The sequence below is a fragment of the Streptopelia decaocto genome, assembly GCF_964273445.1.
Source record: "Streptopelia decaocto genome assembly, chromosome: Z".
Taxonomy (NCBI): domain Eukaryota; kingdom Metazoa; phylum Chordata; class Aves; order Columbiformes; family Columbidae; genus Streptopelia; species Streptopelia decaocto.
In genome coordinates this window covers 71,808,199-71,824,588 of record NC_138657.1, presented here as the reverse complement: position 1 = coordinate 71,824,588, position 16,390 = coordinate 71,808,199, and the positions used below count along the sequence as shown (strand labels likewise).

The window sequence follows — 16,390 nt, the reverse complement described above, 5'->3', positions numbered from 1 at the left end:
GAAGGGCATTTCCATCTCTGCTCTTTTGGAGACTTATTCATTGGATTGTACAAGGGATAAAACATGATGTTAACGCTGAAGAACATTGCTGCATTTTGTGTCTGGACATAGCCAGAAATCCAGTAACTGCCTGAAATGGTTTCCCCATATACACAGATCACAGATTGTCAGGGATTGGAAGGGACCTCAAAAGATCATGTAGTCCAATCCCCCTGCTGGAGCAGGAACACCTGGGTGAGGTTGCACAGGAACATGTCCAGGCGGGTTTTGAATGTCTCCAGAGAAGGAGACTCCACAACCTCCCTGGGCAGCCTGTTCCAGTGTCTGTCACCCTTACTGAGAAGAAGTTTTTTCTCAAATTTAAGTGGAACCTCTTGTGTTCCAGCTTGATCCCATTACCCCTTGTCCTATCATTGTTTGCCACCGAGAAGAGCCTGGCTCCATCCTCATGGCACTCACCCTTTATATATTTATAAACATTAATAAGGTCACCCCTCAGTCTCCTCTTCTCCAAACTAAAGAGACCCAGCTCCCTCAGCCTTTCTTCATAAGGGAGGTGCTCCACTCCCTTAATCATCTTACAGAATAGCTTTCCCCATACACACCTTAAGGTGGTGATCTTAAATAATGGGTTTAGTAGTGGAAACCTGAAGATGTGTGTCAGTTTAGAAGTCAAGATCCTGGATTAATGCATGGATTGGAAGTGGTCTGTCATCATAATTAGTTGCTTCTGTCCTCCCTCCAGTTTAGCCATATATGAAGATTATTAGAATACTATAATTGCCATTTTCTCTCCCATTGAACCAGTAAATCTAGTACTGAATGAAGGTGCACTGAGTAACCTCTGCCTTCTTGTGCTGTCACACCTTAGGTCCCCTGGGAGGGGGTTAATAGGCGTCTTCTGGAGAACTTCTGAGGAGGAAATTTTAGATGCGCTGGCAACAGGTGTCATACGTGCTTCCAGGCCTAAACGTGGATGACTACTTCGTAGAATTCATATAAAAAGAAAGTCTAAGTCTAGCACACCTAAATACTGAAGGGAGAGCCCTAACTGGTGGATAGATGGATTGAGCCCATCTATTAGGTGGCAAGAATCAGACCAGAGAGCTCTGATCTGCCAGGAAGAAAATACCCAGTTCTGTAATCTTGAGCCTGGGTCTTTCTCTGTTTTGAAGAAGACAGATGGGGCAGCAGCCATTTCTTGTGGCTGGAGGGGCCATCTGCAATTAGAAAAGGAAACTGGAAATAGGGAACAAAGCTGCAACTTGCTTACTGAAATGGTGAGTTCCTGTATTACTGGCTGTTTGCACAGCACTGCATTCAAGGGATCTTTGTGGAATAGAAACAAGCCACTGCTCCAAGTTGCTAAGTTCAGAAGCTGCTGAATCAGCTGAAAATAATAATGTCATGTTCTGCTCCTGAGAGGACCTACAGCTCCTGTGTAGTTTTTCAGCCAAATGACACGTCAAAGTCTCAGACAAGTTACAGATAACTGACCTTGCATGCATTTTCTCACATGGCTTTGTAGATGGTACCAGTGAAATGTCTTACTTGTGTCTTGGTTACAGGTTTTAATTCTATTTGTGCATTGTGTAAATTGAGAGACTAATAAAGGAAAGATGCACCTCTGTGAGCAACTGCATGTACCTGTATCTACCTGCAGTTGCACTAGCACAAACTGAGCATCATGTTTTCACCAATTCTGAGAGGAATTCTGTCTGTTTATCGAAGCTTGGCATAACTGTGTGGGGGAAAAGGAAATGTTTTGTGAGCGGCTGTTGGAAACAATGCTATTGCTAAATATAAGCAAGTAAAAACACAGTTGAAATGGGTTGTGCTGTAATTTTGTTTCCTGTTTTACTGATCTTTTTTTTTTTTCCCTTTTTTTTTCTTTTTTCCCCTACAGAACAATTCAATTAAAACATCAAAATACAACTTCTTCACTTTCCTGCCTCTCAACCTGTTTGAACAGTTTCAGCGAATAGCCAATGCTTACTTTCTTTTCCTGCTGATTTTGCAGGTATGAACTCACTGTGCTGTTTCTAGCAGATTGCGTTGTCTGTTATCAAAGACTGTCTATGTATTGATAGTTGTAATAAGGTGCAAACCATATCCCTTTTATGAATTAGCATCTTAGTAAAACCTTAAAGTAGATAGAAAGTAGGGCAGAATAAAAGCATTTTCCTCTCTTACCCTTGGATATGAGGGTTTGAACTGAATAGAGAAAAAATGTAATTAAAGTTTTCAACAAATTGTGTACATTTTTCATGCCATGTCTTACTGCCTTTGTATCTACATCTGAGTGCTCCTGGCTGTTCTTGGATTTGCATTACTTATTCCACCTGTAGTACAAAAGGTGGTTGTCTCTTATCCATAGATTTAAAGGCAAATTTAACTGGCAGTCACAAAGAAAAAGGCAAGAAGATGAACAAATTTGTAACTTGTACTTTTTCTCTAGGAAGGAAAGAGTTAACATCAGGAAGGTTCAAGATTGGACCTAGTTTGCTTAAAGCTCAATATTGCTGCTCCCTGCTCAGCAGGGTGAGGAAGGTGTCTAATAAAGGGCATGTCAGACACTGGCAACACTACTGAACCCTGTGGCTCATCATGGCATTGAGTTGCGCTTTGCCCATTGCTTTGGTAATACTACTCTGTCTGAAAGCTGAATGCACATGAGACGTTTGTATCAGGATTTCTGCCCCTTTGCACTTTGCTATCACATGGATAAGTGCGGTGTACTGCTGAATCATACTAGAATACGTGTTATCAAGAAAAAAGGTATAATTTTGATTATGTTTAAAGTATACTGTTTTAAATTTGGCCATTCCAGTGCACACAAATTTGCAAAATTACCTTTTTAAAATGCTATTTTTCAATTTCAGCTCAAAAAAAGCATAGGCAAAATCTTTTTAAGCCTATAGCAAACTACATACAATCTTCGCTTCTTTACAGGGAACAAATTTGGGAAATTTCAGCCCACGTATATTTTTCAAGACAGTAGTGAAAGTGCCTTTCCAGCCAAACTGACAGCATTGTTCCTGTGTTGTTGTACTGCGCTCTAGCTGCTTGTCCGTCAAATTCATAGAATTTCAAACTATTTGCCTTAGATTATTCTCCTGTATTGTTTGCTGAACCATCTAGGAGTGACTGTGTGTAAAACCATACAACTTTTTCTGCTACCTGCATCAAGTTAGGCTAAAAAGGGCAGCCATTAGACATTTATATTTACATATACCTCCATGTAGCTTTTTTCCCTCTTCTGCTCACTTGCTCTGTCCCTGTAGCACTGGGAGCATCGGTTCCTGCATCAGGAGTGGATGTGATGGGTGGGCTGTGGGGACTCTGCCTCTCCACTCCTTTGGCACAGCCCAGAGGGACGTGCCCAAATCCAGTCTAATGGATGCACTGATCCTGGTGTCACATTGCTTCCATCATTAGTGTCGTGCTTCTTGAGGAAGGGGAGAATTACGCTGGGGTAAGAAATCCATCTCTACATCACTGAAGGCATGACAGAGTCATCTTCAAGTCTTGTGTCCTGTCACTATTAAAGATGTGGGAAATAAAACCAGCTCTGTTAATCTTGGAAGAGCAAGGTCAACCCTGGGAACAGCTCTTCATGCTGTATTGATATGAAGTTTACTTCAGCAAAATGTGAAGAGTTACTGAAGCAAAAAACCAGAAGTATTTGAAGGCTCTGCCACAGCAGGCCTTGCTCAGATAGCTCTGCGTCCCTCACAGAAGGCTTGTCCATGTCAGTAGCTCCAAAGAAATTAGTTGGGACTTTACAGTCCTAGTTTTACAATCAAGAAAGAGCAACCCACTACACTTCCTGACAGCTCTTTGTTTATAACCTAACTTACAACTTGTTTTGTAAGCAAAGCACTCTCACCTTTGTGGGATCAAGTATAAATGATAGAGCTACATTTTTGTCTCTATTCTACCTTCAGGTGTCATAGAAAGATGTTATCTGCAGTTTCCACAGAAAACAGTGGTTTGTTTCCATCTGTTGGCTGAACTGTCAGGAAATTCCTTAACTCAGATCTTTTCTTCCTGCAGTTGATTCCTCAGATTTCCTCGCTGGCCTGGTTTACAACGGTGGTGCCCCTGGTCCTGGTGCTGGCTGTATCGGGAGTCAAGGATGCCATTGATGATTTCGTAAGATTTGTATTGCTGACCTGTACTTTGGACTTTGCCCATGATTCTTCGGCACAATCACTAAAGTAAACCGCTTAAAATAAACACAGCCAGTGGCAAGCAGTTGGAGAACTGGTCTGTGGCCAAGATGGAGTCTGAGATTAGGTCTCCAAATCTATAGTTCATTACCTAAAAAGGAGCTAGAAATTCCAAATTGCTGAGAAGCCCAGTTCCATTGACTTTTTCTGAAACAGCTCAGCATGTCTGAAAATGTGGTCACTGGGTCTGTCTGGATACCTGCACAGAAGTCTATTCTCAGGCTTCCACTTCAGAGAACTTATCCTTTGCCATCTATCTGCAATGTGGGTGGAAAAAAACATTTGTTAGGAAGTAAGCATTCATCCCATGTGTGATTTTTCAAGCTTGCCCAGCTTTCACTCAAGTCTGCTTCCATCACAGTTGGATAAAGTTCCATTGACTCAATGGGGTGATGTTAAAGCTGAGTTTAACACCTGAGTTTCTCCCACTGAAATAATTTTGATGCTCTCTGGCCACTTGGTGCAGCTTTGCAAGTAGAGGAGGCAAGGTGCTCTCCCAGGGAGCAATGCCAGGACATCTATGCGCACTTTCTGTGTCAGAGCAGAGGAATGGATTTCTCTGGTGTTTATGAAAGTGTGCTGGGAAGGACTAATGCCAGTTGAGTAAGGACTGTGCTAAGTGACATACAAGGCTCTACACTCTTTATTCCCTCCCAAGAGCAAGCCCTGTGTTGCCTGTTGCTCTTTGCAGTCCAGTTATGCCCTATGTCATGAGTGTAAATGTGGGCTTGTCTATGACTCAGTTGTGACTCAAATCTGCTTGACCCATTCAGCCAGCTGGGTTAAAATCTAAAATGTTAATGAACTGCCTACAGCTTTTGTGTACTTGGTTTCTTGGAAATGCCTTTTAACGTACTGTTCAAATTTTCAGAATCGACACAAAAGTGACAAACACGTCAACAACCGCCCAGTCCAGGTCCTGATCAATGGCATGTAAGTAATTTTTCTTTTACTGTAACTTTGACCGGGAAGAGCATTTTATTAGTATTTTCTTTTTTTTCCGTTGTGATTCTCAGTGATCACTGAACTACCTAAAACCTAATTGTCTTTCACACCATTAATTCACCATTAAATACCAGACTATGTATCTGATTAATGAACCCAAGACACAGTACCACAATCAGTGCAGACATAATTTCTGTGACCTTGCACTGACAAAAAGTAAACTACTTCCCTTTCCTGGACATATATATATGTTTATATAAGTGATACTTTGAGAGTATTGTATTATTTTACTCCTTACCCTAGAAATGACAAGCAAGGCTATATTCCAATGTCATTTATGTTCACAGCAGTTATTGCTGCATTAAGCAAGACTAGGCCTTATCAACAAGTTCTTTTAAATAAAGAAGCATAAATAGCTTCCTCATACATGTCATAATACTTTGGGTGTGTGTAGCACTTCTGACTTAGATGTTCTCAAAACATCTCAGCTGTGTGCTTTGGACATTGTACTGCTAGCACTGTTCTTTCCTGCAGAAAAAATAGCAGAGGATTTGGCTTTTGTGGCAGACAGATGTGCTGTTTACTTGAGGCTCCATGGAGTCCAATTGTGTGTGTGACACAGCTGTAGACAGCTGTGAAGTCTCTGATGACTTTTTTTTTTCCATACTATAGATAGCAGTATGTTGTGTAAACTCCAGCAGATGATCAGACAGTTAAAAATGTAACTGGAAACTGAAGAATAGGAACACACTTTTTGTACTTTGTGCTAAGTAAACCAGTTTCTTAGTTAACCGTGTATGAGTTACTGTATCTAGGAAACATACATTGAAATTGAACTTTTCTAATATTTTTACTTTGTTCAAAAACTAGGAATCATAGGTCCTACCCAACTCCAAACAACACTGAAAAAGCAAGGCAGAGCTGAACTCAATCTGGAATGCCAAATCCTGTTTTGATATAGCTCTTGATATTTCTCACCTCCAGATTTTGCATATACAGCTATCGTGACTTGGTCACGTTGGCGCTTGCAGCCTAGCAAGCTGTCTCCATGCACATCTTGCTTAATGCTGTAAACACCATTGCAGACGTGGCTGAGCTGCCCACAGGCAAAACCAAACCACCTGCATTTACCTTCCTGACAGACAGGCCCACACAGAACCAGATCTGTTGCTCTGGCCCTTAACACCACTTAGGAAAACTAACACAACTGGCAGTTTTCCCAGGTGTTTGGAAAGTCTGTTATGCGAAGTAGAGTTTTTTTCTGAGGCAATGTGGGCCTTTAGGAGAAGAAAGTGAGTAGTCAGTCCGAACAGGACAGTGCACATGGACTGTGATACTCTTGTGGGGCTTGGTCTTAACCCTGCACAGGTCACCGCAACCACTGTTACCACTTTTTTGTATTGTGGTGATCCTTTAGCTTAGTATGGATCAAGTCATATAATGGCAGATCCTGCTCCATCTAATCAACAGCTCAAGTCCTGATGGCACCTGCAGTCTGGCTTCAGGAGCAGAAAAGAGCAGAGTATCCTACTTTCCCAAGTGGGGTTTGCTTTATGTACCTACTTACTAGGAGTTTTCTTGCAGGTTAAAGGATGAAAAATGGATGAATGTCCAAGTGGGGGATATAATAAAACTAGAAAACAACAACTTTGTGACGGTGAGTACAGTTTCTCTTCCTCCTGCGTACAGTCTCTGTAATTACTCTTATCACTCACATGTAAATTAGCCAGTAGTGATAACTGCCTCAGAGACCTGCAGTGTGCAGAAACCACAGGTAGCCTTGCAGTGCCATGCCCTCTGACCAGCGAAACTCATGTCAAGTCTCTCTGTCCACATTCAGGCTGACCTACTGTTGCTGTCGAGCAGCGAGCCACACAGCCTGACATACATCGAGACAGCTGAGCTGGATGGGTGAGTGAGCCTGGGCTGCAATCACTGCTGCCAATGCCAGGCCAGATCTTCTCTGGTGACCCTGAATGCTGCAAGCTTATCTGCAAAAGCTTTTGTAGCAAGTGTTTCCTAACACATAGAATAAACTTTGCACAGGTATCTTGAAAGTAGCATTTTCTGGTGGATACTTCCTCTGCACATGTCATGTGAGGAGGGGATTTTTATTTTTAGGGAGAGTTCTAGCCTTGATAGTTACTTTGAAATGTGTTCTTGCAATATGCCAGTTCACTGGCAGAAGCTTTCTGTTTCTTGTATCTCACTTTGTCTTTTCTCTTAGTCAGATTATCTGGGTGAGATAACCATGATGAATAGGTCCAGTCCTTCGGGCTGCTATACCATAATATTAATGCATGCACACTGCAACGGCTTCTAAACATTGCTTACTCCAGGGCAAAACTGACTTCAAGTCAAAGGGCTGCAACTAATTTGTATTCATTAGAATAAACTGGATCTGACCTCATCTTTATGACCCAATTTGCATTACACTTTCTGCATTCCCTGGAGCTAGCATCAGCTTGAAGGACTAAGCAAAACCAGAGAGATCAAGAAATCTTGTCACTCCCAAGACGCTACAAACAGTGCTCTGGATTCTCACTGTCTAATTTCTGCTGAAAATGAGCTTGTAGTTCTTGTACATGGATGTTCCAGGAGACCCTGAACAAATGCAGCATTTCTTTGACATTGCATTTAAAACTCACCTTCCTATCTAGGTAGTCCCAGGACCTGAGTACTCTTCAGGACAAGAATACCATGGGAAAAGATCCATAGCTCTCTTATATACACAGATACCTCAGTGCTGAGTGTGGTATCAGTGGCAGGACAGATGGTGAGCTGCTCAGGGAACTGAGATGGCTGGTCTTGCACTTTGTGGTGAAAATGAGAAGACAGAGCCACCTCAGCCCCTTTGCTAGTATGGTACCATGTCCGGAATTCCTTTGACCTGCCTGTCTTTGCAAACAAAGGAGACAACTACACTCTTTCACCAGGCAAAAAAGCTGATGACGGCGTGGTCCATCAGATGTCTGTTTCCTGAAGAGCAGAATTGACTTTCAGGGAGAGCTTTCAGTTCACCACATAGCTTTCAGTTCATATTTTTGTCTCCTGTTTATTGCAGTGAAACAAACCTCAAGGTGAAGCAGGCACTGACAGTCACTGCAGAGCTTGGGGAAGATCTTCAGAAACTGACAGAGTTCAACGGTGAGTCTACATGGAAAATTCACTTAACCAAAACATTTGCCCGAGCACCAGCGTTCACAGAGTGCCCATGAGTCTTCCTTCCCGGCTGTGCCCTGCTCCCTGCTAGGGTTTCTCTGGATACAGGGGCAGAAGAACAGAATGGGCACGTTGAAGACTGTACAGCAGATATCAGCAAGTGTATACAGAAAAAGAGGTCCCCCTTTGCATGCAGGTCTCCCCGTGCTGTGCATGGCTACAACCTGAAACAGCATTGCTGGCAATTCTCCTTCTGGTTGAATACTTTTCTTTAACGTCAGCTGTGTTGATACTGCTCACGTCAAACATCAGTACAAGAGTTTGTGTAATTGCACCGTGGAAACTGTTTTCCCCAAACTGCTTGCTTCGTTCTGATCTCAAATTATTTTCACAATGCACTTTCACACTGATGCAGTAATGCTGGTGCGTTGATTACTTTTACAGAGGCACTTTTCAGACACTGTGCAGACCTGAGGGCTAACTCTGTGCACACAGGACAGGTGACAGCTTCCCATCCTGAAGGCTTGCCCTGCCAGCATTCCTCTCCTCTCTTGATGCAACAATAAAAACTGCATTTTGAGATATTTAAAGACAAGCAGTGCAGATATAGTTAGTGGGCAACGTGTCCTTTCTTAGCACTGTATTGTATATCAAATATATAGCAGCACATCCACAGAAAGAAGCCAGACCTGTCAAAATCAGAATACTCCATGCTCACACATCATCTCTCTGTGGAGAGGATGGGGGAACAGACCAAGTGGTGTTAATCATGCTCTACAGTGCCCTGCTGGCTCAGGTATGAAGGCAGGATTACGGGAAGAGTCGGTGTGGGAAGGGGTGGAGTGAGTGCTGCTGTCCTTGGAATGTCTCAAGGACTGCAAGCTGACAGGAAATATTTTTAGATAAAGAGGAAAGCTAATTTTTAAAAAATGATTCAAGGATAAATGATGGGGACGTGGCAGAGAGTACAGAGCACAGCTGTAACTGTCTCTGGTAGAGTCATCCAAAGGCATGGGCTTGTCTTTTGCTTTCTACATCAAGGTTTTGTGAAATAGTGTACATGGTTTCAGTTGGGTGTCAGCTCAGTATATCAGGTTTCCTCTGAAGTGATGGCTGACGTTCTGAGTGTTTTAGGTCTCTTGAAACGTATTTTCACATGTGCAGTTAGATGCTTTTTGTTAGTAGTCAGGGTGGCATGCCCTAAGTATTTTCCTGAGGAGGCTGCAGTGTGTATCAGTTGTAAGCAAATTTCTTCATCTGAAATATTTTTTCAAGCTTTTTTTTGCATCTAATTCTTATCTAAGAATACTACATTCTTGAAACTGTATAATTAAAAAAAAAGTTTAAAATCTTTTAAAGTCAAATGTTTATTTGTCCCTTAAATCTCTGTTTTAGTTATATTGTAAATAAAAGTGGCCTCTTCACAACACTTAAAATGAATAAAATGTTTCCCAGGATGATTTATATTTGGCAGAGTACTGGGAAGAGTGCCTGGAATCAGACCCAACCTTGCATTTCCCCAGCAAACCTCCATAGAAGTATTTAAATATTTATGTAACTCTTTATCTAATTACTTCTTGAGACAGGAAGAGAGGGAAGGGTTGAGCAGCTAATACAGGCACTCACTGGAATGCTTAATGTGAGTTATGATGTTTGTTGACGTTGTGATGGTTCAGATAAGGAAGATGCTTGCAAAACGCTGAACTTTTCATTTGATTTGGGGAACTGGGAGATGAGAAAGTAAACAATAGTTTCCAGTTACCTACTCCTTACCACATGTAGACTTGGCAGTTTTTAACTCTTTCCGGTGAGACGCATTCCAGATATCTTCTTGCTGTTAATGGGAAGAGAAGACAGGAGGCATGGTGCCCTGCTGGGGCATCTCCAGCTGCAGAGTTACTGGTGTCAGTGCAGGTATATTTGGTGGATCTGTAGAGCTTCTCACTGTTTTTTGTGTGATCGGTCTAATCTGGATGAATCTCTTCTGATCTCAAAATCAGCAGAACAGTAACCCAGACCAGCCCACCTACTGAAAAGCAGACGTGGATGTTGACAGGCGAGGTTGTCCCGCAGTTGGCGTGAGGAGAGGCACAGGCTTCCTGGTGAGGGATCATGCCCCGGGTTCTGTCCACCAAAGTCTCGTTGTGCTGTGCGACAGGTTGCAGTGCAAAGTGTCTGTTTTCTTCGTGCTTTTCAAGGAGTTATAAGGGCTGCAGTGAGATGGGTCTGGTTGCTGCAGACTTTCAGAAATGATGGAGGACAGGTCTGATCGTTGTTGGGTTGACTAGATGACAAAATAGAAGATCAGCATAGTTGTTAGTACGAGCTCTGACATCGTATGTGTCGTAGAATTTACCGTTTGCTTCATCTTTCAAGTCTGATGATTTGTCTGCCCTAGAGAAGAGCTACTTTTCTATGAAAAGAACATCCATTCTTTATTTCAAAATTTGCAGTGGTGGAGATTACCATGATTCTTATAGTTGTACCTTTTTTTCTGTACTTCTCTGGATTTTCCTTCCAATCTGTTGAGCTTGGTGTGTTTTGTCTGAGAACAGCTGGAAAAGCTGTATTCTCTGCAAATGCCAGTCCTTATGTAGTTATTTGCAGCCCGCAATCAAAATAACTTCAATGTTCCTACTGTTTAACTAAACAGACCGAACTCTTGGATTCCCTTTCAATAATGTGTATTTGTATTTTCCAGTTCTTGTTATATGTTCATAGGGCTCTGCTTTGAATCTTTAGATATCTGGTGCAAATTTTGATGTAAATAATAATTTTTATACCAGAGTGTCTGTGTTTACAGTTTTGTGTGAGCAGATTTTATTGTAAGAAATAAATATAAAGCAAGGAAATAGAAACAGGTTCTCCAATCACTTACAGTGTCAGCTGCATGGCCAAAGGTAGTACTATCTTTTTTTCATGTGCCACTAGGACTTAAAGTATAAAACAGATGAAATTAAAAAACGGTGAACAAAGACACCTCACTTAATTACTCTCTTGCAGGCTTCAGGCTATGATTTTCTTGCTTGTGCTCCTGCAGTTTCAAAGAAAATGGAATAGGAATTATGTGAAATCAGCACTTTTATCTAAAGTTATCCAGTGGCATCCTACCACTATGAACTTGCTGTGGAAGGATTAAAAGTATGTTGCTGGTTCAACATTTCTTTTTACTCAAAAAAAGGGCATGGAAACTTTGTTTTGGACTCTATCAGTGCAAAATTGCTGTGTTCAAAGAATAGGATAAATTCACAAATTCATTTTGGTCTGTTGGACTATGACCTGAATATGAGGAAGGAGCAGCATCCCGAAACTTCAGTAAATATGGGATATAGGATGGGAATGGCAGTGACAGGAGTGGACTGCAGCTTCAGTGGGAAATATTGCCTGTCTGGGGAACAGCCGAGAATCCAGTATTGACCGACATATATCTGGCCAGGAATATTTCCACTATCTTTTTGGTTTTATTTTCCTTTTACAGGTGAAGTCAGATGTGAGGCACCAAACAACAAACTGGATAAGTTCACAGGAACTCTCACTCTTCGAGGAGAGAAGTATGCCCTGGACAACGAGAAGATGTTGCTGAGGGGTTGTACAATTAGGAACACAGAGTGGTGCTTTGGTCTCGTTATTTATGCTGGTAGGTAGAAAAATTGACATATGAATTGCAGAGCACATCAGCGCTAACATGGAAGTACATCACACCCAGTATGCACAAAGGAACCAAGAATTTTCCTCTTTGGAAAATACGTTTCTACCAGCTACAAGAAGAAAAAACAATATATGAGATCCCTTGGCTTAATTCTAGGCTGCAAATGACGCCTATTGCAGGGGATTTCAATCTGAGATTTTTTTAATAGTGGTCTATAAGACAAAATGGCTACATGACAACATCCAATTCCATCTTAAGTGCTTTAGTAAGATGAAGTAGACTTTTATTTCAGAAACGCAGCAAACTTTATGAGAAAAGTCTTGAAGAATTGATAGGAGAGAATATAAAATTTAAATCTGTTTAAGAATTAAAACTGAATTAAATCTGCCTTTACTGGCCCATACTGGGCCAACTGACGTCTTTCTCTCACCAGGCTTTTAAAAAATTTTCACCATAAAGGCTATTGTATTAAAAAATCCACATAATTTCTATATTATTTGAATACATGTTGGAATATAAGGGTCATCAATAATATTACTGTAGTCCATTAGATCTATGCTTTTTATGAGCATAGACCTTCTATTGTTTCTATACTGCTGTAGACATGTGAGATGATGTATTACATGTCAATAATAACAGAGAAGTATCAAGTATTCTGTGAAAAGTAATTAAACCTGAAAGGGAAGATTGTGTGTTGAAAGAAGAGAACAGGATCAAAATCCAGAATAAGTGGCTTTATTTTACTCTCTCCATATAACCTAAGGCCTAAGTTTCCCACCAGTGCTGTAAACTCTATGTACCTGCCTTCAAGAAAGCTGTGATGGGTATTTTTAGTGTAAAGCATGGTGGGGCCTCAAAGGGAATTAGCTTTAGAACATCTAGGCTTTATTACTAGAATTCATGAGTGTGTTTCATCTCCAGGGCCAGACACCAAACTAATGCAAAACAGTGGAAAAACAACTTTTAAACGTACAAGCATTGATCGGCTCATGAATGTTCTTGTGTTGGTGGTAAGTCTGATTCACGTGTCTTCATTTTTTCAGATGTTTTAATCATTCCCAGATGCTCCACCCCTTTGTCCACACAAATGAGGGAATATCAGAAGTGACTAATGATAAAAAGAAAAATTATGTAATAATTTATTAGCAGTCTGCATTCTGTAGGGCCTCTGCCAGCCCATCTTGCAAAGCAAGGCCGTTGCTTTGACAGCATTAAGGACCTTTCTTCTGAGCTTTTCATTTGCTCTGCTCTCCCTTGCTCCCTTTTTTTGTGAAAATCACTTTGAAGCCTGCAAATGCCCTTTTTTCCTAGTAATTTTGTCATTTTCTATTTAAATAAACATTAGCACTTCTCCTTCTTCTTCCAGATTTCTTGGCATCTCTGGTGATAACTGCATAGGACTTTGTAATTGAGTTTGTTAATTTACATGATGCCAGCTTCTGACTTAACACATTAGGGTGAAATATTAGACATGGTATCATTAATACTCGGAAACTGGTGTTTTTAGGGGCTGGGAAATTTGAGAATGCTAATCTTATCTAGCAGGCACTCTCCTCAAATTGGAAAACAGATATGATTTGAGCATTAAGCTTGTCAGTGGTTTTAACAAATGGCAAATAGTTCCAGGCAGGGGTAGTGATTCTTTTATAGAATCTCCCAAGATTTTACTGCTCAAATTCAAAACCACTCAGGGAAGCAAGACACATACTCTGACGCTGCTTTGCTCAATGTTGCTTGGAGAAAAAGTCTTTGGTTTCAGGCTTTTATTTTCCTGCGGGTGGAAGTTTGTTACGCGTTTTCATGCATGCTGCACCGCCTTTCATTTACGACACTGAGAAGGTCTGGTGGCCACTATCCCTTTCTCTTCCTTCCCGCTTTTGCTCTTTAGCCCAACCTGGCAGCCAGGCTGGGGCTGGATCCGTTCCCAGGCATTGGAGCAAGGCGTCCAACAGCAGCTTGCCCGTCACAGCAAGGCTATCCTGAGCTGTCCCCGCCCTCCGAGACTTCATGCCTCCTCAGCACTGGGGCTTCTCGCACAAATGTCTCCAGGATGGCACCGGTCTCCAGCCTGGCTGCTTCACCCTAGCCCCCATCCATCTGCTTTTTTCTCAGGATCCCGAAAGCTCTTTGGGTGGGCCCAGGGATAGGAGATGTTAGTGGACAGAGACAGCCAATCTCTGTGAGATTGGAACAGGATTAAAGCAGCAGCAATTAGCTGGACTCCCATAGCTGTGAAGCAGTGCCCTGAACATCTGCATGTGCCTCTTTGCTGTAAAGCAGTGCCACAGGACAGAGAGCCACTCCACAGTCATCTTCAGTCTTCAGTCTCTTGAGTCTTTGCTCCATGTACACTAAGGACATGCCCTTGACTTTAGGACATGCCAAGTGAAAACCTTGATTACCACCATCAGCTTGTTTTCCTCAGTGTTTTCTTCCCTTACACTTAAGGGGACAGCAAAAACATACAAGGTTTGGGCCTCTTAGGTTCAGTATTTTGCAAGCATCTGAAAAACTTCACATTTTCTTGGGTGTTCTGCTACGCTCCAGCTGGAGAGGATAGGCAGTGGGGTAGGGCTGTGGGGGAACCACAGGGCACAGAAATGGAGCAGGTAGAAACTGAGTAGGGAACTCAGGGCTCAGCATTCAATTGAGTTTTGCCAAATGTCCTTTTACAAGCCAAGGGTCCCACCCAAAGCTTTCAGTCTGCTTGGCCTCTCTTCATGGACATGAGCGAGATGAATTTATCTCCTGGCTCCATTTTTAAAAACTGAGCAAGTTGCAGCTGATTGCATCAGCCTCTGCCTGGGCTCTTGGGCGATGATGGAGCCAAGGGTGTGTTTTTCTACTTTACTCATTTTTAAGGCGCCTAACATCTTGGTGTCTAAGTAAAGCTCTGTCCTACCCTAAGCAGCAGGCTCTTTGCACAACCAAGGGGACGTGGCATTGGGTCCTTCCAGCCCACTGGGTGGTCAAAGGCTATGAAGTGCGGTCATAAAAAGAGACAGTATATTGCACTCAAGTTTGGAAATAAAAAGCAGCCACAGCTCGCTATAAATAGCTCATTATAAGTGTAATGAAACTTGTTCCATGTTAATACTGGCAAAGCTATTTTGTGTTTAATTGCCCATAAAACTTTCAGGCACAAAGCAGTGTTTAAGTAGGGCTCACCAATGGAGCGCTGGTTAAATGTTGCCCTGGTCTGTCCCCACAAGGGTTAACCAGGAGTGAACCTTTCCAGATGGCAACCATAGCTGCTTTTTTCACATCTGGGAGTTTTTCTCAGGGATCTGAGAAATAAGTGAATGTTTATCTGCCAGGGACGCACCCGCCAGCTCCAGGAATGCTTTTTCCTCCAGAGTTTGCTTTTTAGTAGTTTTGGGGAAGCTTATTTTCAGGCAAGTACAGCTGTCACCTCCATCTCTTAAACAACTTATTGCTTCAACTCCTGAAGCAGAACTCAAAGTGCCAATAAAGAAACCAAGACAGTTTTATTTCACAGTCCAACAGGAAGTATTTGTCAAAAGTCGCCTCCTCTTTACAAAAATACAACTCACTCCCGCAGAGGATCTGCATGGGCAGGTCCCAGGGAGGGAGGATGTTCATGCTGGGAAGCCCTATGAGCACACATAAGCCTGTGATCAGGGCTTTTTTATGTCCTTCTGTTGCAGAACTGTGGTTACGATTACAACACCCTGCATACAGTTGTTTCTCTGCACAGAAATTAATCTCCAGGGCCGCTGTTAATGGCTTGATCTTTTGCATTTGTCTCAAAGTGAACAGCATGTTAGTGAGCTCAGTGTAAGCAGGAATACTGCAAAGAAGTCGAGTTGTTAGGGACGAGAGCATTGTAATGCAAAATGCACGTAAAGCAAAATGTACATAAAGCAAGTGCAAGCATAGACAAGCACTGCTGCGACATGGGAAAGTTCAGCTACTGTCTTGCCCCATGTATGTTTCTGTTGCTAAATCCTGCACTGGATTACCTACATAGACTGTAATATTCTACAAACTCACAATTTTTGACCTGTGAGGCAGCAAGGAATTATTCAGGCTATAGTGATAAAATAGAATAGCCAGCTGGCTCTTCTAATTAATTTCTTTCACAACAAACAAGGTCTGCAGAGAGAAGTAACATCTTTTACTCTACCAACAGAAATATGTATAAAAATGGATGGGCTTGTCTATTTTATCTATCTAGGTCCATTGGTTTAGTAAAGGACATGACCTGTCCCCAGGATGTGCCTCTCATGTATCCTTAAGTCCTGATTATTTCAACAGCACAAATCGAAGCCTGATTTTATTGCTGGCCACAGAGGTTTAAAAACACTGCACTACATTCCTTACCAGCAAGCAATACTGTCTTCATTTCACAAGTGGAGGAATTTATTTGGTCGCCCACAAA

General features: G+C 42.0%; 1 protein-coding gene across 2 annotated transcripts in view; it reads left to right on the top strand.

The window, feature by feature from the left end:
• The window catches only part of LOC309451241 (phospholipid-transporting ATPase ID-like), a 77,307-nt gene that overhangs the window by 28,328 nt on the left and 32,589 nt on the right, over positions 1-16,390 (top strand). The window contains exons 4-11 of one of the 2 annotated variants that reach the window (XM_082074821.1): positions 1,907-2,020; positions 4,057-4,155; positions 5,104-5,165; positions 6,762-6,834; positions 7,018-7,088; positions 8,242-8,324; positions 11,818-11,976; positions 12,910-12,998. In XM_082074821.1, coding sequence (XP_081930947.1) covers positions 1,907-2,020; positions 4,057-4,155; positions 5,104-5,165; positions 6,762-6,834; positions 7,018-7,088; positions 8,242-8,324; positions 11,818-11,976; positions 12,910-12,998 — 750 coding nt within the window. The remainder of the gene's footprint in view (positions 1-1,906; positions 2,021-4,056; positions 4,156-5,103; positions 5,166-6,761; positions 6,835-7,017; positions 7,089-8,241; positions 8,325-11,817; positions 11,977-12,909; positions 12,999-16,390) is intronic. The other variant, XM_082074822.1, reaches the window with a different exon arrangement.